Genomic DNA, 19,449 nt, shown 5'->3' with positions numbered 1-19,449 from the left:
TTGATCACCCGTACATGGCTCGCTTCACCAAGCACACCAAGATAAATCAAGTTGTTGCAGTACCAACAAACTTTCCGCTCTACGCATGCTCCATAGTGCCTTTTCAGGTGCTCCGTGAAAGAGTGGGTAACAGAGATCAGATGTCAGGTCTGATGTCCAATTCAGATTTCCATAGTATAATATCCATGTTATATTTTGCCTGCACTGCTACACTTAATCATGTTTTTTTAATTACAGATGCTATTGGGATGTTTACTAAGTGCTCGCGCATTGCAAAGAAATCAACAAGAAATGGAATACAATCACTGGTCAATGTGCACATTACCGATGGCAGGTATGATTATGTGATCGACACCATGTGCACCTAGACACTAAATAATTAAACTACAGCACCATGTAACTGTCTTGTGGAACTTCCTGTTTTTCAGAGACAATGATGTGCTTGCCTTGTGGGGATCACACGCAGAGAGGTTCGATGCGCAGGCCCTCATGGAAATGAGCAAGGATACTCCTGTGGTGCTCCTTTTTGTTGGTGTGACTTCAAGCACTTTTGATGGTATGTGCCTTTGCTGTTGTTACGTGAATTACCTGTTTCTGACAATTGTCTAACCTCCTGATAAACATTAAGGTCGCCTCACACTTCAGTGCTCCACAACAGCCGCATGGTACGTCAATCCTTCTCTACAAGAAACAGCAATGCTGCAGCAGAGGTATGTTTGATTCATTTACTGCAAATGCAAACAGTTTATACCACAAAAATATGGTATGTGTTTATTGTGTGATGCTGATACGAATTGATGATGCCCACTATGAAAACAGTTTGGAGCTGCTGTTGGCCAGCCATATTGGATAGGCGAGGAACATGACAAACATCCCCAAAATGCAACTGTCACTGAACTTTCAGCAATCGACAACCCGCATGAGGCGGAGGCGTGTTTTCTCCCATAGAGAAGCTTAATTTTCCTTTGCTTATTTTAGTACACTGATTTTCTCGCACTTGGTTTTTGACAGGGTAACACTTACAGGGTCATACCAAAGATAAAGGAATTGGTCCCAAATGAACAATGGTCCTATTTAGCATGCACCAAATGCAAGAGGAGCACAAGGCCCAATGGAGATACCTACAAATGCTATGACGCTGAATGCATTAGCACAGACGCCATTCCAAGGTACAACTGTGCAATATTCATATGCTGAATCACTTTCTAGATCTGTAGCATTGCGGCTCTATTGACGGCATTAAATCCTCTGAAAACTTAGGTACAAGATTGCTTTCCTTGCCACTGATCTAGAGGTTCCTTCGGATGGCGAGGAAAAGACAATTGAGATCATTTGTTTTGGGGCAGTCGCAGAAGAAATGGTTGGATTACCAGCTAACAGCCTTGTGAGCCTTTCCTCAAATGTTCAGGGATATGTTCCTGAACAAATTAGAAGGCTATATGGTGCCAAGTTTGATTTCCAGTTCAGCGTGCCCAGAGGTGCTGTTCGAAGAGGAAGAACCAGTTTTAGGGTTGATTCTTTCACAAGAGTGTTATCGCCATAAATTAACAGGATTAATTTATGGGCCGAGAGCAAGATGGGCTTAAGGCAGAAGATTGAAGAAGGCTTGTAAATCGGCTCCTGCGTGAGCATTTGGGCCATATGGGCCATGTATCTTTAGATTTAGTTTAAGATTAGAGGTAGAGTCCGATCGGGACAAGATTATTTTAGATTGTTTCCAAAGTCTCCGGACTATAAATATGTACCCTATGTTATTCATGAAGGAAGAACGTCATCACGTCTCGCAAACAACAATCTCGGCGCAGCGCCACCCCTAATCCTAGGGTTTCATCCAAGTAAGCGCCATGCTGCCCTGATCGCTTCTCGCGATCAGGGCAGCGTTGTTCTTGCTTTTACCTTGATATTACTTGTACTGAAGCGTTTTTGATGGCGAGTAGTATTAGTTATCTCGATATTCGTAGCATGGATTTTAGTAGATTTGTTGTGCTTTGTTGCTTATCATCTACGAATATCATGTTGTTTCCGTGCAGTCACGTTTCAATCTTATGCTAACTCTTGTTACGTAGAGTTAGTTGCACGGAGACAACACTCTGCTTCTTTTCTATCTAATAGATCTAATCTGTTATGGTTTGCTCTTATTCTTGAGAGTTGGCATAATATCTGCTAGGTTAGGCCTTGCAAACGGATTGGATGATCCGGTGACGTGCTAGATGCTTTGCTCTAGTCTCAACAGGGAATTGATCCGGGAATCGGCTCTTGCTAGTTCTTAGGCCTCTGTTTTGGGTTACAGTTTAGTTATCTGTTACGTTTATTAGGCCCAGTCACGTGTAGGATGTTCCGATCTAGCAGTGAAGCTTTTACCGTCGTGGATTAGATTAGTTAGATTTAATTGAAGCAGCTTTACAGTTATTTGCTTTATTCATCAATATCTGGATAGATGCAGTTCCGATCTGACACCGGGACTCGATCGGCTCTTTAAAGCCGATGCAAGAGTCGTCCCGGGGAGCCGACCATGGCTCGGACTTATGTTTCCACGTGTTTGTGTATGCAGGCAAATCATTGCAAGCACGTTCGCACCTTCCTGATCGGGTATAGGTCAGGTGGCACGCCCTGCGTCTTCACAAGCCGCGGCGTGTGCTGGAATTGCGGGCCGTCGACGAGGGAGCAGTGCCTGCCAGCGCCCCGGCAACCTCCCGGCTCTTCGTGTTGCCTGTCGCTGCTCGCCGGTGGGTTTCGACCGACAACAAAGAGTTACAGAGCTGGAAGAACAGGAGGCTGCCAAACTGCCACCATGTATGTATCTGCTTCTGTTTAGGCAATGCTATATTTTTTCCGTACAAAATCCTGAATGCCGAATGAAATCAAGTTTTCCGGCCAGCAGGCACAGTATCCGCTGCAGAAGAAAACAAACTACTTGAGGCTTCTATAGCTGCCAAACAGTCTGCTCCAGCAAACAAGGATTCCTCTACACCTATTAAGGTACAGGCTAGCCTCAGTTACATATACTTGCGAGTGGTGACTCCTATATGCCTAAACTCATCATGGCTAATGCAGGATGTGCTGGACAGCGAGGCTGCCAAACTGCCACCATGTATGTATCTTCTTCTCCTTAGGCAATGCTATATTTTTTTCACGTAAAATCCTGAATGTCAAATGAGATCGAGTTTTGCGACCAGCAGGCACAACAGACGTTGTAGAAGGAAACAAACTACTTCAGGCCTCTATAGCTGCCAAACAATCTGATCCAGCAGACAAGAATCCCTCTACACCTATTAAGGTACAGGCTAGCCTCAGTTACATACAGCTGTGATTGGTGACTCTTATATGCCTAGACTCATCATGGCCACTGCAGGATGTGCTGGACAGCGATGCTCCCCAGATGATTATCACACCCTCTCTCACCAAGGTATACCATCCTTGCATACTCTTGGCACTCCTATATCTTTCTATACTCAATATCAGAGCACTATCTCCGCTGAGTAAATTACTACACAATGTAGGAAAAACATCCCATTAGTCACAGCAATGCAGAAGGGAATCTCGAAGATAGTGACTGCGAGAATAGGTTACTTTCTTCCCATCCCATTTTTTGTCGTCATTTACATCCTGTGAAGATTCTTATTTCCATTATGTTTTTGTTGCTTAGCGTTCCCTCCAAAAAGAAGCCGCGTGCAGCTAGGAAGCTATCCATGAACGACGATGAAGATGATGAGTAACCAAGCTAGGATGTTAACGTAGATGAAGGCTAGAGCTGCTGTTAATGTGTAGCTTATGACATGGACTGTGCTCAAAACTTCTAGGCCGGTAATGGGTGCCCAGCAACTTGGCGGCTCTGATATGTTGCTGGAACACGTCTTTTGTACTTACCTAGCTGTAGCCTTCTATTCCCAGACTACGGTATTTGTAATGTAAACTTACGCTTGGACACTCTTATTACCTGTGCCACTAGTGTGTGATAGATGCGATGGGCCGTCCTGCATCGACAATATAGAGGATACCATCCCATGCAATTAGTTGTTGAAAGAGCTAGACGTCTTCTGCTATACGCATCCAAAGTTCTATGGCCCAGCCCAGTTACTTAGCAGCCCATTCATGCAAGTGTTCCCTTGGATTCTTGTTCCTTCATACTGACAATACCAATACCGCCAACAGTAGCATTTTGCTGGTTTTAACCAGTAGGCCTGTCGGTGATCGACACGTACTCCGCTTGCAGAGACAGGCCTGCATATATTCTCGGTGCCTTGGAATAGCTTCCCCCACATCAGCCATGGAGCAGCAACACCTACTAAATCCAAAAAAAAGGATGCTCAGGGAGTGGTCCACGCGCGGAGCACCTACCATGGACCAGGTAAAGATTTCTTCCCTCTTTGTGCAGCAGTTATACCTAACTAGCTTATCCATTCCACAAATGCGGTGCAAATTCAGTCTCCCTCCTTTTTTTTCTTGGACATGCTGGATCTTCCATTTTTTACCCTCGCATGTTCGCTGACTGCACTGTTCTTCCGTTTTCTTTTCTTAAGCATCTTAGGTGCCTATCATTTTTCTATATTCACATCTAAACTTAGCGTTCTGCTTTTTTCAGAACAACAGTAGCAGTGACGTTGCAAAAAAGGATGCCGAGATCCTCCTATCCGTTCAAGATCCAGATGATGGCAGCCTTCTTGGGATCAAATCAAAGAAAGTCCATGTATGTAGCACCATCTCAAAAAAAAGAGAGTTTCTTTCCAAATTTCTCTACATCCTTGCATTAAATAATTTGCTCGGTCCTTTCCTATCTAATTTTTTGGCAGGAAGTGGACAACTCAGACCCGGCCATAGTGAATGTAAAGCCTTTCTTGCATGGTCCTGTTCTGGTCAAGGCGGAGATGGAGCAGACGCTGCCACTTCTCAGCCCGACATCCAGCCTAGGACCAGATCTGCCTAACAAGCTCTTCGATTTCACCAGTGGACACAACCTGACCCGTCCCTCTTCTGTTCGACCTGCCAAAAAAGAAATGGTAATGAACATGAACATGTTTATGATTCCACAGAGCCTCAAACATCCCAGATTTCTCACTGGCACAATGATTGTTCATGTCTGCATTGTTTCGGCAGGATGCTGCTTCTTCCTGGGATGGTAAGCAACCGCTTATCAGTTTCTTTGATGATTCTCTGCTGAGCTCGCCTGTCATCATCGAGCCAAAGGTATATAACTGCCTCCTTTATTAGATCCACTCACATCTGATTGCATCTGTAAAATCTCTTTGCTGATAGCCTAGACTGCTGTTTTCTGCACACAACTTTACTATTACCTATGAAATCTTTTGAGCTCAGTTGGTTTTCCACACGAGGCCTTTGTGGGTGTTCAGAAGTAGGGAAAAAAGTATGCAGTCCATAGCACTGCTGGTTTATTGTTACTTCATGCATGCCATTAGTAGTACAGTTATTTGCATAAACTGTGTGGACAAATTTAGTTATTCTAGGCTTATACATTCCAAAAAAAGGAACAGTCACAAGAATTTTGTATATTTCTGATACAGGTGCATGATAGCATTCACATCTCTCGACAACTCATCCTCAAACAAGTTATGGATAAACTTAAACTCAAAGTGCATGGCTCTGGATATGACTCTGCCCTCCAAGGCCTTGGCATGGAGACAGCGTGGATGGATGTTGATCTGCCATGTGGCAACAAGCCCGAGGCAGATTCATCCACTATCATCTTTGGCAGCCCAAAACCTTCTTACATTGAAGCTGATGAAAGTGCATGCGAGGCAGTGCTGAATTACTATTGCAATGCTAGAGATGTGAGCATAGATGACTTTAGTCACAGTGTTCTCAAGATGAAACAAGAGAAGTTGGATGCAAGCAATTTTTTCAGTGCTGCAATGCAAGATAAAGTGGTCCGCCTGGTTCTGGAAAGGGATGCTGCTTTGGCTCTTCTTCAGAAGCACAATGAAACCTGTGATCTGAAGATGCAACCTTTGAGTGAGGCATTCATCAAAAAGAAACAAGATCATCTCAACAATGATTGCTTCTATGAGATTCTGCAAGACAAAATCACTAATCTACTTGAAGATCATAATGTTCAGAAAAAGCGCTACACCAGCCTCATCAATGGACTGATCTCCATTTGTGACAGCTTTGGTGATCTGCTACCAGTCAAGGCGATTCATGGTGAGCAGAACATCTCTGACCACCCAGAAACTGGATTCATCTTCACTGGCAACAAGAGCAACCCCTCTCGCGTTGATGAGCTTGCTTTGGCTGTCTTGAAAATCCTTCGTGATGGGATCATTTATAAGACCAAGCACGCTACAACTAAGTACTGTACGTTTCTGACCTTATGCAAAAAAAAAAATAGTCTCTACACTTGCGCAGTACCTATGAACTAAACTAACCCGTGGTCATATTAAATGTGATTGCAGAAGGAGGCAAACCTTCCATCCATTGTATATAACCACCCGTTGATGCAGCCTCTATCCTAGAGCCACGGAATCAGCAACTCCCTATCCATCTAGGAATGGATTCTTTTGCGTGCTTCAGCATCTAGCGTGGCTAACTATGGTATGCCAATTTCTTTTGCCAATTGCTTTTGTCAGACAACATCATCACAACAGGTAGACCAATATTCTTTTAGGTGTTCCACCATGAAACACCAACTAAAACGTAGAACCCAATTGCGGTTCAGAGGGCAGCTTTTTATCAGCTTTGCACACAAAGTATTAGAAACCATGTTCGGAGTCATGTTAGGATACTGCAACTAGACCACTCGCTCGCCTGCTCAGCTAAAAATGCCAGTGAACATAATCCTGGCGAATTCTCCTTGCTGGTTTCATCTTTGTGTGTGTTTAGTTGACAAAATGTGCTGCTGCGACAGCTCTTCGTTACAGCCATAGTTGCTGGATGTGGCTAAGTATTTCTGGTTGAACATCTATTGTTGTACCAAAGATCTGTGATGACTATGATCGTTCAAACTAGCATTCAGTTCTCAAAGCTGTGCTTTCCACTGTTTAAAATCTTTTATGTCTCCTGCAGCCTGCTGCTATTCGTGCGATTAAATAATCAAACACCGATTTACTTGCATCCGTAGACAACTCCACTGGGAACAACAACTAGATCACTACTTCATATAATCGAGCACATGTATACAAATGCATTGAACCTTACATGAGGCTATAGCAGACGCAACATACAAAAGCAAACAAGTTCCAGCAGCCATTTTGACGCATACAAAACATTGCCTACCCTTATCTTTTAACGAACGGGCAACTACACAAACTTTATGCCCCACGACCAAACTACAGCCATCTCAGTTCTCATCCATAAACTCGCCAGCCGCCTCTTCCAACGCAGCTGTGCCGGACCAAACATTCTCCTCAGCCCACACAGCAGCTTCATGAGCACGCAAACCAATTGAGTTGCTCAGACAATCGCCAACAGCATCAAGAGTGATCGCTCCCAGCGCATCCTGAAGCACTTTCAAATGATCGAGTGACTGAGCCCAACCAGACCTAAGAAGCAAATTGCTCCGGCGAACAGTTTCGTTCTCTTTTCTGAGACGTTCCACCTCACAGAAACTGAAATCGCTGACAACAACGCCAAAATCACGCTTTGCTGCCACAATCATTGCTTTGGCTGCTGCCTCCTCTGCTCCATCCTTTGTGCGTGATGCTTCGCCCGTTGCCTCAAGAAGAGTAAGATCGTCAATCTCATCTCCTAAGGGAACAACAACAAACCCAGTGGCCACATAAAAACCATCAACACTGTTGAACGAATAGAAGGCGTGGACCCCTGTAAAGCCTTAACCACATCCTTCAAAATCGTGCGAGCAGAAACATAGGCAACAACACCTCCTACACGGATGAAAAAACACAGCAAGTGTTGAACAAAGACGACCACAAAACACAACCGTTTCGCCTTTGGATACACGAACAAGAAGGAGCACTACGTACCAGCGACGGAGCCGATCGTCTCCATGATGTGGCCCTCCCAGTTAAGGCTCTTGGCCGACATTTCCATTGCTCCAACGCAGGAACGGAGGCAGCTCTTTTTTCTGCTGTGCCAACAAAGAGCGAACCTCCATTAAATAGCATCACTTGCCTTTTTTTATAATATGTATCTGTATTCTTAGATAAGGAAAACGTACAAGTACTCGTACACATACAGAGACGTACGTACAGGATACAGAGGAAGCTGATACAGCCAAACTTCACAAAGGACCCTAACCAAAAGAGAAAATGCAAAGAAGCCCCTGGAACCTTCGTGAAACCCCTGCCGCCGACCTCGTCGTCGCCAGCTATCGCCGTCGAGGAAGAAGCCGATCTTCACCGTGAGCTGCCGAGGCCCCATCGCACCCTGGCTTTTAAAGGAGTCGCAGCAGAAGTCGCCGTCGGCTGTAGCCCATCGACCGGGGACACGCCCCGACCTCTGCAACCCCCGGATCCGCGCTCGCCATCGACGGCCGCCGCCGCCGAGGTGAAGCCGAGCCCGATCCGGCCACCCAACCTCCACAAAACCCACAGCTTGCCCTCTGAGGAGGAAACAAAAGAACTCACCTCCGACACGGTACCAAGGTCGAAGAAAGACCACAGTACCCGAGCTGGAGACGAGGAACAAACACGCAGGATCCAGTTGCCCAGATCCGTGAGACAAAAGGTTCACCAGCTCCCCGCCAGCAACAGGAACGACGCCGAACGGACGGAGAAGGAGCAGGAACCACCTTATTCCCCACACCATCGTCTTCCCCGCGACAACGATGGCGCACAGAAAACTGGACCTAGAACTACTAGGACTATTTACACCACCGCGCAGCAGATCCGGGGTCCCCCACTCTTCCGGCAGGCCAAACGCCCACCGGAATCGAAGGGGACCACCGGTCTCGCCGGTGGAGACGCGAGGTCGCCTCGGTTCCGCCTGCAGTCGCCTTTCTCTGGAAAGGTCGAGGAGGTGATAGCGGTTCTAGCATCACTTGCCTTGGCTCTAACGAAACCCGACATGCAAACCGACCCCTGCCAAACCGCAGCCCCTGCGCCTCATTGCTGCCAACCGACCTACTTCAAACACCAACCCAAAGACAGCAGCCCAGCCCATAAGCAATATGAAAGCCCAACGCAATGATAGAGCGCAAAGCTCGCCGGCCCATATAATCCACGGAACACAATGGACGCAGCGAAGCGCGCTATTTACCTAGTTTCTACATGGACCGTGGACGCGCTGGCCTGGTCCGTCATCGGAATTTTGTGCTCCGCGACTAGTGAGAAACGGGAAAAACTGATGCAAAGGGCTAGCCCTAGCAGATACGGCACGCAGGAGTCCTGCTTTTGATTGAACTCGATGATTCTCGTGCGACCATTTGAGCACTTTCGCTGAACAATCATACGGGAAGGTCAAAAATTTGAGAAAACTATTGTCGAAGTGGTTACGAGCCACGAATGTAGACTCATGTTCACTTGTCACAAATCAATACATCTGGAGCACAGCGGCAATCCGGCGACTTCAACCGTATGTGGTACGCTTAAAAAAAGTTTTACCATTATTCGTGACAGATTATCATTTTCTGTGCGGTTTGCATATAAATTACTTTAGCAGCTTGCCACGCTATCAGTACTGTAGCGGTTGCAAGCGAAATGATTAACAGGTACAGGCTGCACTACAATATGCAGAGAAACTTCCCTCTACCAGCTGGCATTCAAAGCAGTCTCCGAAACATCAAACTAGCAGCCTAGTACAGTTCCTCAAGCTCTACTTCTCAAGTAGCTAAGTTTGATTGAACATGTGCAAAGGAACTACCAGATCCTTCCCACGAAAAATTGCTCCAAAGGATTAATTGGCAACATTCTGATCTCTGTTAAGCAAAAACACTGGCTATGGAAGGCTACATGATGACCACTGCGACTCATTCGTGCTGCTCATATATTTGCATGTAGGCTTCTGAAAGAGCTACCATTTGAGGAAGAGTCTCAGTAACATGGAGATCCTGCATCTCATACCTGAGATGAAGATTATCAAACGATTAAATTGGGCTACCATATTTACACCCATAAAAACAATTCCGTGTTATCTAAGGAACGTACCAGGCTTCTTCTGATTTCCGCTGTACAAACACTCTGTAGCATCCTTCGCCTGGCTTCCCATCGTGGACAATGTTTGCTATAAGATCGTACTTCGAACGTAGCTTGTCATTTTCTTTGGGCTTGGGTAATGGAATGTAATCCTTCAATTCCAAGTTCTTGACAGGAAAATTTACTGTCACGTCGAATATTAAAACCTCTTAGAATAAGTGAGTTACCAGATAGCAGAGCAAAAAATTATATATAATCAAGTGAACACAAGATCTCACCTAGAGTAGGGTTTTTCTCGACGAAGAAGTTATTTTTGGTGAACCGTCGCATATGAAGGATCAGATACTTCGGCAGCCTAGTGACACGGTACCTCATCCGAGCAATGAATGGGCGGACAACCTCTGTCACAGTCTCACCATCAAACTTCTTCAGTATGTTAAACAATGGGACCTGAACAGAACGATAGATTTAGAATTCTAATAATATACCCAATCACAACAAACTAGAACAGAATATCTCAATGCTGAAAGAAAGCATGGAAAGAAATGTCAAGGTTTAATAGTGTTAAATCAACAATATTCCACCTATAAGTGTAATTCTAGAATGGGATCAGATATGTTCTATGTAGGGGATCAATCATTTGACCTAAAAGCCCTAGGCATAGCAGCCTTTGCCATACTGGTATTTTCCAACAACGTGATTGGTCAATATGCAGTCACATACAGATATCCTACAAGCATGTCCATGTTCCATGAAAATTTAGGATGGCAACGAGAAAGTATTACTCAAATGAGACTCTAAGAACAAGCATCTTTTGTACTAAGAAGAACAAAAATAGAAGCATAGGATTACAGCAAAGTTAAGTATAGAGCACTAAGCGCAAAATTTATGTCATGCATATTGTCTCACAGCTCTTAAAAAAAAGATCTCTTAAAAAAAAGATCTTGTATGTAAGCATTGAAGTATAAGATAACTGAGAAACACCATCCCAAAGTAGCTCTAGCAATTCAGACAGGGGAGTAAGGCTTTACTTATTAATGCTCAAGGTAGCTGTAACACAATTTACTTGGTCCTCACATTATCGATCCCAGAAATCTTAGCCACACACATTTTCATCCTAGAGTTCTACATCTATAAACATCAAAGCTAAGCAACCACGTGAGATTATGAAAAAAGGTGCTTGTGAAAAACATACCTGTGGGATGATATTTTTCTCCATGGCATCTTTGAAAAGAGGTGGAGGGGGCAGGTCAAGACCGAGCATCAAGAATGGGACCTTAGATGTTTCAGTGACAGTACCATCTGCTGTTCCAACCGCTGAACTTGCATCACCATTCTCATCACCATCTTCTCTTTTTTCCATTATATGCTTCCTGTGAACTTCTTTAACAACTTCAAGTTCTCCCTGCAAGAACAGTGATTCCAGGTGTGACCTGATAAGCTGCTAGAGTGATATAAATTCTGCTGTTGATGTCCAGAAAAGCTAACCTGAAAGCAATCATGTATTATGCTTCTGTTTTTTCTCTTTGAACTTTTTAATTTTGCGTGAAGTGTATTCAAGAGCCATGACATAAATTCCACAGGATCTGACTGTACACCAATCTGAAACCGCTTGTTGCTGGCCTTCATAACAGCTTGCAGAAACTCGTGGGGACTAACCTGGACAAAAAACAAAAGATTTGTTAAGAGACACGTGTTGACATAAAAGGAATAGCAGATTTAATAAACCAACCTGCCCCTTGAAGTTCCTAGCATGCCAAATCTTGCATGTCAGTTCCCCAAAACGATGAACCAATGGTGATTTGCTATGCTGATAATTTTCAGGGATTAGAAAGAAATTTCTCAGAGGAGTAACTCTCATTAATGACTGTATTGTGACATTCACAAAATCAGTCTCCTTGATGTTGTTAAGACCGACCTGCAGGGCAGTGATTTAGTTAGACGAGATAAAATGAATCAATAAGCCAAAGTCCTAGTTTCCCAAGTCCTTACGAATTTCCATGTGTGATAAAAGCATGTTCTTGAGATGTGGCATAGTGGCATTAATGTAACAGAATAACACAATCAGACAAATCAACTGAAGAAAAAAATTCCATGATCAATCAGGAGTCCAGTTATTTGTAAGCAAGTCCACAGCTCATTCAGGCTTTTGCTAGTACTGCAATGAATTTATAAAACTGCATTTGCTCACTATTTAAGGATACACGAATAAAAAACTTCTCCGGAATCTAAAAAAAATATTTTAGTAGGATTGATCAAGTAAAATTCAATAAAAAAGATCAGACTGCATAGCAAACAAAGTACAGCAGTTAAACCATCTCACAGGGAGACCATCTAGGTCCTCCAGACAATTTAGAGGGTACATACCATTCCAGGTAGATAATTGGAACCATCTAGTGCTCTAGACCACTGCTTGTTCTTGTCAAGATTTAGAACCTGCTCTTTCGTGAACCTATCAGAACAGTATGCCAATTAGCAACCTGAAACTATCAAGTATTGTTGAAATATAATGTTATAAGTAATGGAGAAGCACCTTGGGTTCAGAACATGACGAATATCTTCTAGTGATGGATCATTTATCTCATATCCATCAGGAAGACAGTAAGCCCTCTCGGTTTGAAGATTAATGAACACATGATGGCCTGCTTCAAGACTGTGCGTATAAGCATGAGATTTCAAGCCTCTTCCTTGGAAATACTTTCCACAGACCAAGCACGCATACACATTCAAATTTGACAAGGATATTGAACAGAACTTCTCAAAATCAAAATCAAGGACCTGCAAAGCAGCACAAAATGTACTCAGATGTAAATAACCATTAGAAATAACCAAAAAAATGTTACACGGACTAAGCAACAAAGAAATCAGCCACCAGAGTATAGATAGTCCATATGTAACGCATACAGTACAAGGGTAAGCATATGTAATTAATCCAAATAAACTGCCGCACCATGCTAGATAGTTTATATGAAGATAAACAGACATATGACAGAGGTAAATATAAGGAGCTTTTAGTATACCGATCATAGTATTGGGATTCACTTTGAAGACAGTGATGAAACCATATTGTAGGGTTTTTTTTTTTTTGGAAACAAACCATATTGTAGGTTAAGCCATTAGGATTGTACATTTTAATCAGCAATTTCAAATCACATTATTCTATATACTCTGGCGCAATATCAGTAACTGGTAATTCGATAGCTACAAGTACATGTATATCTCAAGGTGTCAGGTCACTTTAAGAGTAATTCACATTCGCATGTGTACCTGTCTGTTCACGGTGTCGAGGTAAGGGCAGTCACGGCGCAGCTCCACCTGCATCGGCCGCCTCTCCGGAGCCCTCCTCACATCGTCCTCGTCGTCGTCCTCGTCCTCGCCCACCTCCCCATCCTCCCCCTCCGCGCGATGGCCATTTGCCTGGCCCCTGGCCGCTTCTTCCTCTTCGTCGTCCTCGTAACTCGCGAGCCCTAGCAGCGACGTGCCCTCCGCGCGCGGGCGCTTCCCGGCGGCGCCCCCATCGGCGAGCTCGTCCACCTCCTCGCGGTCGCGTTTGCGCGTCGGGGATGGTTGCTCGTCCGCGCCCATCTGCCGCGCCAGCAAGGGTCTAGGGTTTGGCGTGGAGACGGCAAGGCGAGGGCGAGGGCGAGGGCGGAGGCGGACGGCGACGATGGAGGGTGGATGCGGGGGCTAGGGTTTCGGGTTGAGCGAGTAGGCCGAAGATCGCCGTGGATTGCTGGAGGGTTTTACATTCATCCCATTAAAAAACAAAAAAAAGAGGTTCCCGATGTCCATATATACCACTAAAAATTTTGTTGATATCTCTATATTATCGCGTTTTTCGGTTTTGACGTGTGTATCATTTTGGATGGAATGAGTGCTAATAGAGGATAACGGAGCTGCGAAAAAATCATTATACCCTTAGATGCCAAAAATTGCTTAAACTCTCTCCTCTCAATGACGAGCGGCCCCACTTGCCATCTTCTTCTTCCTTACGGTTCTTTTCTTCTGTCTCCCTGACTCGCGCGCAGCGGAGGACCTCGGCGGTGCTGCGCTAGGCGTGTTGCGGGACCACGACCGGTGGGGACGCGTGCGGGGGCGCGGCCGCACGGCCCGCAGTGGCGCTGCGCGTGGCGGCAGGATAGCACCGAGCTCGCCGCCTCGGCGCCGGCAATGGCCCCACCGAGGCGGAGCTTCGCGCGGCGCCATGGCCCTCTCACTGGCTCGCGCGTGCGGCGGCGGCGGCTCGCCCCGCTAGGGGAGGCCTGCCCGCGGCGAGGCCTGCGCCGGCGGCAGCCCGGCCGAGGCGGCGCTCGCGCCGGCGTGCTGTGGTGTGGATGACGCCCGGCCAGCCTCGCGGCGGCACAGCCCCTGCCTTCCTCGGCGCGGCCGCCCTCGCCGTGTGCGCCCTGGCCGCGCGGCCGCCCCGCCCCGACCGACCTCGCCGCGCCGCCCTCGCCACGGCTGCCCCGGGCATCCTCGTCGTGATGACCTGCCCGGCGGCGCCCAGCGCCTGTGGCCGCGACTCGTCCTCCCCGCTGTGCCCGATCTTCCCGGCCTGCCCATCCTCACGAGCTGCCGCCGCCAGCACCATCCGTCGCTCGCCCCCCTCGCGCACTCTCTTGCTCGCCCCCTCCCTCGCTCACGCTCGGACACCGGCCGCCGCGCGCCGTGAAGGCCGCGTCGGGGCCGCCGCTTGCCGGGGCGGGGCCGCGGCGAGGCCGGCGAGGCAGGCAGATCGATGCGTCACCGGCCAGCAAACCCGATGGCGCTCGTCGAGGCCAAGCATGCTGGCGTGTCCATCTCCAGTGCGGAGCTCGCGGACCCCTATTCATCGTCGTCCTCGACAGCATCGAGACGCCCATCCGCGGACCCCCTGTTCATCGTCGTCCTCGACGGCGTCGAGACGCTCTACGGCGGTGGCGTTCGACCGGTGCGGCGCGCGCAAGCGCTCGGGAGGTGTCCGCGGCCTGGTGCCGCTCGGTCTGGAGCCGCTGGGCTGGAGGAGCGGGGCCAGAGTGCAGGGCGCCGCCAACGGTGGAGGGCAGGGCGCCACCGCGGGCGCAGGGCGACGGGGAGAATGAGATGGAGGGCGATGGGGAGGAGATTGGGAGGGCAAAATTGTCAATTTACTAGATTAGGCCCACATGTCAGAGTTCTAAATCTGTTAATTCATAAAGGATGGTGGATGGAATGATACAGACGTTAAAACGAAAAAACACGATGGTATAGAGGTGTCTCCAAACTTTTTAGTGGTATGGATGTCGGGGCCATCTTTTATAATGGTATTCATGTAAAACCCTCGGATTGGTGGGCGTTGTTGGAGGCAAGGCAGCGACGCCAGGAGCCACCGATACCAGCTTCGCGAAAGTTCAGAGTCACCGCCTCCTCAGCAAAATTCAAGTCGAGAATTTCTTGAAAATTGAGTGATTTGGGTGCAAATTTGAAACGTTTCAAATCAAGAATTTTTATACAACAATCAATAACAAATATGATATATCGATCTCATAGCTGCTATGATTCTCTCAAGCAGACGGTGCCTTACAATCACAAAATGGGTCTTTAGACGTTTGAATGGTGTGTGATTTATTACTATTGTTTATCTTTTCTAAGGATGTAAATGGTACGGATATTTTTCGATAGTATTCGAATTCGATCCGGTCTGGAAGGGTTTTTATCCGTCCGTATCCGATTCCGAGTATCTAATATCCGTAACCGAACCGTATCCGAATGCTCAAAAGTTATATTTTTATGATGTCGATATCCATTACAATCTTATCCGGCAAAAACTAACACTATCCGTATCCGACTCCGTATTCGAACACAAATATGAAAACAAATATGATATCAGTGATATCCATCCGTATCCGATCTGTTTTTATCCCTAATCTTTTCTCTAAAGTTCTTTGATATTTAAAAAACTGGCACAGGAGTTGGATGTCTTGGAGCTCAGGGAACTCAAGGCAATCCAAATATAACCCTTCAGTTTTCTTCAATTCAGCTGTAAAGGCGCAATGAAATTCTAATATCTATAATATAAGTATTTACCTACCCCTCATTTTTTATATTTTTTATCAATTTATTTTTGTCTTAAGTAAAAAAGATCGACTTCCTGTTTTCTCATTTAACATGGATGCTGACCAAATAAGAATAATCACTCTGATATTAAAAAGGTACTAAAACAACCAAACACTTGCATTTGAAACTCGGGGCTGGCTTCCGCAAAATAAGCAAGCCATCTTCAGTCCACCAAATCCCACGATGGCCTCCGCAACACCCCTCCCCCCCCCCCCCCCGCCCCTCCACTGCCACCCCGTGCCATGCCGCCCTCGTTCGGGAATCACCACTCCGTCCACCCGCCACCGGCAATCACCACCTGGCTCTCCCCTAACCTCTCCGACACCGTGCCCTCGTTCGGGACCTAGCCCGCCCAGCGGCGCTCCGCAGTCTTGCCGCCTGCCCACGCACCACTGCCCACCGCTTGTCGATGCCTTCCCCGACCTTCTCTTCTAACGCTGGCGAGCATTGGAGCTTTCGAACCCCAGCAACCCCGGGGCCCTAACTCGCTCCCGGCCTCGACCCACCACCCTGGCTGCTGTAACACCTTGAAAAATTCACCAAGTTAAATCACAATGCTAAAAATAATTTTCATCGTTGAGCTCAGACTTTTCGAAAATGTTTTCCGCCCGATCTCCCGAAAAACCGATCCCGACATCCGAATCCATCGATGTCCCGTCTCCCTGTTCGCCCTTTTCCCGCGCGTCACGGCCGACAGACGCGCGTGCGCGTCCGGCCGCGGCCGCCGCCGCGAATCTCTCTCTTTCTCTCTCTCTCTTTCTCTTTTTTCTTTTTCTTTTCTTCATTTCCTTTTCTTTTTTCCTTCTTCTTTCTCTCTCCCTCCTCCCTCTCCTCCCTGCCGCACGCCCCGAGCGCCGCTCGGCGCCGCCCACGCGTGCGCACGTCCGCTCCTGGCCTCCCCTCCCTGGCACCCTGCTCGCCTGCCCCGCACGCCGTGCTCCCCTCCACGCGTGAACCACGCGGCCGCGCAGCCCGCTGCTCGCAGCTCGACGCCGGCCGCCACCTGCACCCCGCCTCGCTGAGCCACCGTGCCGCTCGCCTGCCTCGACGCCGAGCTCCCGCGTCCGCCAGCGAACAGAGCCACGTGCGTGCCCCGCCTTCGCCTCCGGGCGCTCCTGTGCACGTGCACGCGCAGCACGCGCGGCACTGCTCGCTGCGCCGCCCGCCGTCAAGCGCAGCGCCGCTTGCTCCGCTCGCCGCGCCTACCCGAGCTGTCCCGTCGCCCTGTGACCGCCTCGCCGCTCGCGCCGCCGCTCCGTGACGCCGACAGTAGACCTGGGCATCCTCCGGGCCGGGTCGGGTTCGGGTCGGGCCAAAAAAAGCACGGTGTTTTTTCTAGCGGCCCGTGCCCGACCCGACCCGGTGGCCGGGCCGTAAAATTGAGCCCGCACCCGACCCGATAGCCAGTCGGGTCGGGTCGGGTTCGGGTCGGGTCGGGCCGGGCCTATGTAAAATGTCGGATTCCTTCGGGTTTTTCGGGTTTCGGGTCAAAATTTTTAGCCCGTGCCCGGCCCGTCAGTCATACCGGGTCAAAAATTTTGACCCGAGCCCGCCCATCAAACTCTTCGGGTCGGATCGGGTCGGGCTATTTTCGGGCGGGTTGGGTCGGGTCCGTCGGGTCGGGCAGCCCATGCCCAGGTCTAGCCGACAAGCACAGCAACCCGCCCCACGCCATTAAAGGCGCTCCGCCGAGCCCGCCGGCCGGCCACCGCCGCGTCCCACCCCTCCACCGCCTTACCCGCCTATAAAAGGGTCCTCGCCGTCGCCCACCACCACCACAACTCACACCGCCACCGCACAGCCCTCCTAGAGCTCTCCAGCGTCACCGCCACCACCATAGCCGCCGAGCTCCGCCCGCCGCGGTGGGGAGCCGTCCACAGGCCGCCATCGCCCGAGGTGAGCGGGGGAATCTAGTCCCTAGGGCTCCCTCGTGCTTTTCCCCCAGCTCCGGGCCGCCGCTAAGCACCACAGTAGCGCCACCGCGGTTGCCGCCGCCCGCCGTCGTGGCCAAGCTCCCACGGGCCACCTCCGCTCGAGCCGCGGCTGGGAATCAACTCCCCGTGCCGCCCTCTCCCTTTTCCCCCACTCCCCGAGGGCCGACGAGCTCCCAGGCCGCCGGCCCAAGGCCGTCGCCGGCGCACCTGCCTCCTCCCCTGTTCTGCGGGGAGAGAGAGGGGAGAAGAAAGGGCAATTTTGCCCAAAAGCCCCTCCCTTTCTCATTATTTCTTAAAGAGCCCTCCCACTATTTAACCTTTTTGCAAAATAAACCTTCTCTTTTATTATATTTCAAAATAAACCCTTCCACCATATAAGCTTAATTCTAAATAAACCCCTACCTTTTTCCAAAATAACCCAAACTCTAATCAGGTCCTTTCACTAATTACAAATAAGTCACTGGACCCTTATTTAGACCCTAAACGCCTCGTTAACTTATCCTTTCATGCGCCAAACAATCTCCGATCGACCTGAAACTTTACCACGCCATTCCTAACAGAGTTTTGGCCATGCCATTAGGAAATCGCCCAAAAATATTACTCCTATCTCTATATCTTAATTGTTTCCGATCCTAACTCAACGATAAAACTTTTTCTTAATTGTGTGTTTGTTTGTATAAGTCATAGATCACGGTGTGAACGATGGAGAACCCGTCGACGAGCAGTACTGCGAGCAAGTGAACGAGGACCAGTTCCACGATCCCGAACCCGAAGGACTGCACCTCGATCAGGACTTCCCGGAAGGCTTTGAAGACGGCAAGTTCAATCCCGCGCCATTAATGCATGTTTTGTCCTAGTTTTTATAAACACAACCTATAGGCCTATTTTTATAAAATTGCATATGTTCTGCCTGCTGAAAACATGGTTGGATAGCCACCCCTTGGTTTGTTATAACCATTCCTTGACCACCTAGATTAATGTCTGAATGTGATTTGTTTGGACGTTAATCGCTGCTAGAGCGCTTAGGACCTTAAACACGATACAACTTGTTTTATAAAAGGAAAATGCGTGAGTGTGTGGGAAGGGAAAAATGTAAAATTTTCGAAAGATAAGTTTAGACAGGATGGATGGCACTTCTGTGTGATTTGCCAAATGGTGTGCTCGTGCCTGTGTGGTTGAGCAAGGAAGGGAGATATCCATCTTATCATAATTAAGGACCGAGTTGGTGTGTCATCTCACCTAACTTCACTATCGTGCAAACCACTCGACCGTTGAATGGGCAACGGCTTAACATAAACCCCACTAGTTAGTCTATAGCCATCAGGAGAGCTGAGAGCAACGGGTGATCAAGGAGAAGGGATTAGCTCTGTGTGACTTATGCCCCGGTTAAAACCTAT

At 48.1% G+C, this 19,449-nt stretch overlaps 4 protein-coding genes across 11 annotated transcripts; 2 read left to right on the top strand and 2 right to left on the bottom strand.

Annotated features, from left to right (window-relative positions):
- Positions 1–14: 14 nt before the first annotated feature.
- Positions 15–853, top strand: LOC120702272. The gene is made up of 5 exons (XM_039985991.1): positions 15–147; positions 238–334; positions 429–556; positions 629–710; positions 820–853. The coding sequence occupies exons 1-5, from the start codon at positions 15–17 to the stop codon at positions 851–853; spliced, it is 474 nt and encodes a 157-aa protein (XP_039841925.1).
- A 3,486-nt stretch (positions 854–4,339) lies between these two features.
- Positions 4,340–7,044, top strand: LOC120702271. Its single transcript, XM_039985990.1, has 6 exons — positions 4,340–4,348; positions 4,583–4,687; positions 4,791–4,997; positions 5,095–5,184; positions 5,520–6,227; positions 7,018–7,044. The coding sequence occupies exons 1-6, from the start codon at positions 4,340–4,342 to the stop codon at positions 7,042–7,044; spliced, it is 1,146 nt and encodes a 381-aa protein (XP_039841924.1).
- A 46-nt stretch (positions 7,045–7,090) lies between these two features.
- Positions 7,091–8,975, bottom strand: LOC120704278. 8 transcript variants are annotated; one of them, XM_039988614.1, is made up of 3 exons: positions 8,161–8,975; positions 7,935–8,038; positions 7,091–7,698 (listed from the first exon to the last, which is right to left on the bottom strand). In XM_039988614.1, the coding sequence occupies exons 2-3, from the start codon at positions 7,999–8,001 to the stop codon at positions 7,292–7,294; spliced, it is 474 nt and encodes a 157-aa protein (XP_039844548.1). In that variant the 5' UTR covers positions 8,002–8,038; positions 8,161–8,975; the 3' UTR covers positions 7,091–7,291. The 8 variants fall into 8 exon arrangements, 4 of the variants coding, with proteins under 4 accessions (XP_039844548.1, XP_039844547.1, XP_039844549.1 ...); XM_039988613.1 differs by having other exon boundaries at positions 7,935–8,035; XM_039988615.1 differs by having other exon boundaries at positions 7,935–8,035; positions 8,241–8,975.
- Positions 8,976–9,486: 511 nt separating this feature from the next.
- Positions 9,487–13,809, bottom strand: LOC120704277 (U4/U6.U5 tri-snRNP-associated protein 2-like). The gene is made up of 9 exons (XM_039988610.1): positions 13,311–13,809; positions 12,577–12,821; positions 12,411–12,495; positions 11,776–11,961; positions 11,532–11,702; positions 11,239–11,448; positions 10,322–10,493; positions 10,056–10,227; positions 9,487–9,971 (listed from the first exon to the last, which is right to left on the bottom strand). The coding sequence occupies exons 1-9, from the start codon at positions 13,626–13,628 to the stop codon at positions 9,878–9,880; spliced, it is 1,653 nt and encodes a 550-aa protein (XP_039844544.1). The 5' UTR covers positions 13,629–13,809; the 3' UTR covers positions 9,487–9,877.
- Positions 13,810–19,449: the final 5,640 nt, after the last annotated feature.

This window comes from Panicum virgatum, chromosome 4K (assembly GCF_016808335.1).
Source record: "Panicum virgatum strain AP13 chromosome 4K, P.virgatum_v5, whole genome shotgun sequence".
NCBI classification, from domain to species: Eukaryota; Viridiplantae; Streptophyta; class Magnoliopsida; order Poales; family Poaceae; genus Panicum; species Panicum virgatum.
Note: the sequence above shows the minus strand (reverse complement) of the source record. Positions and strands in the feature narration are given on the sequence as shown.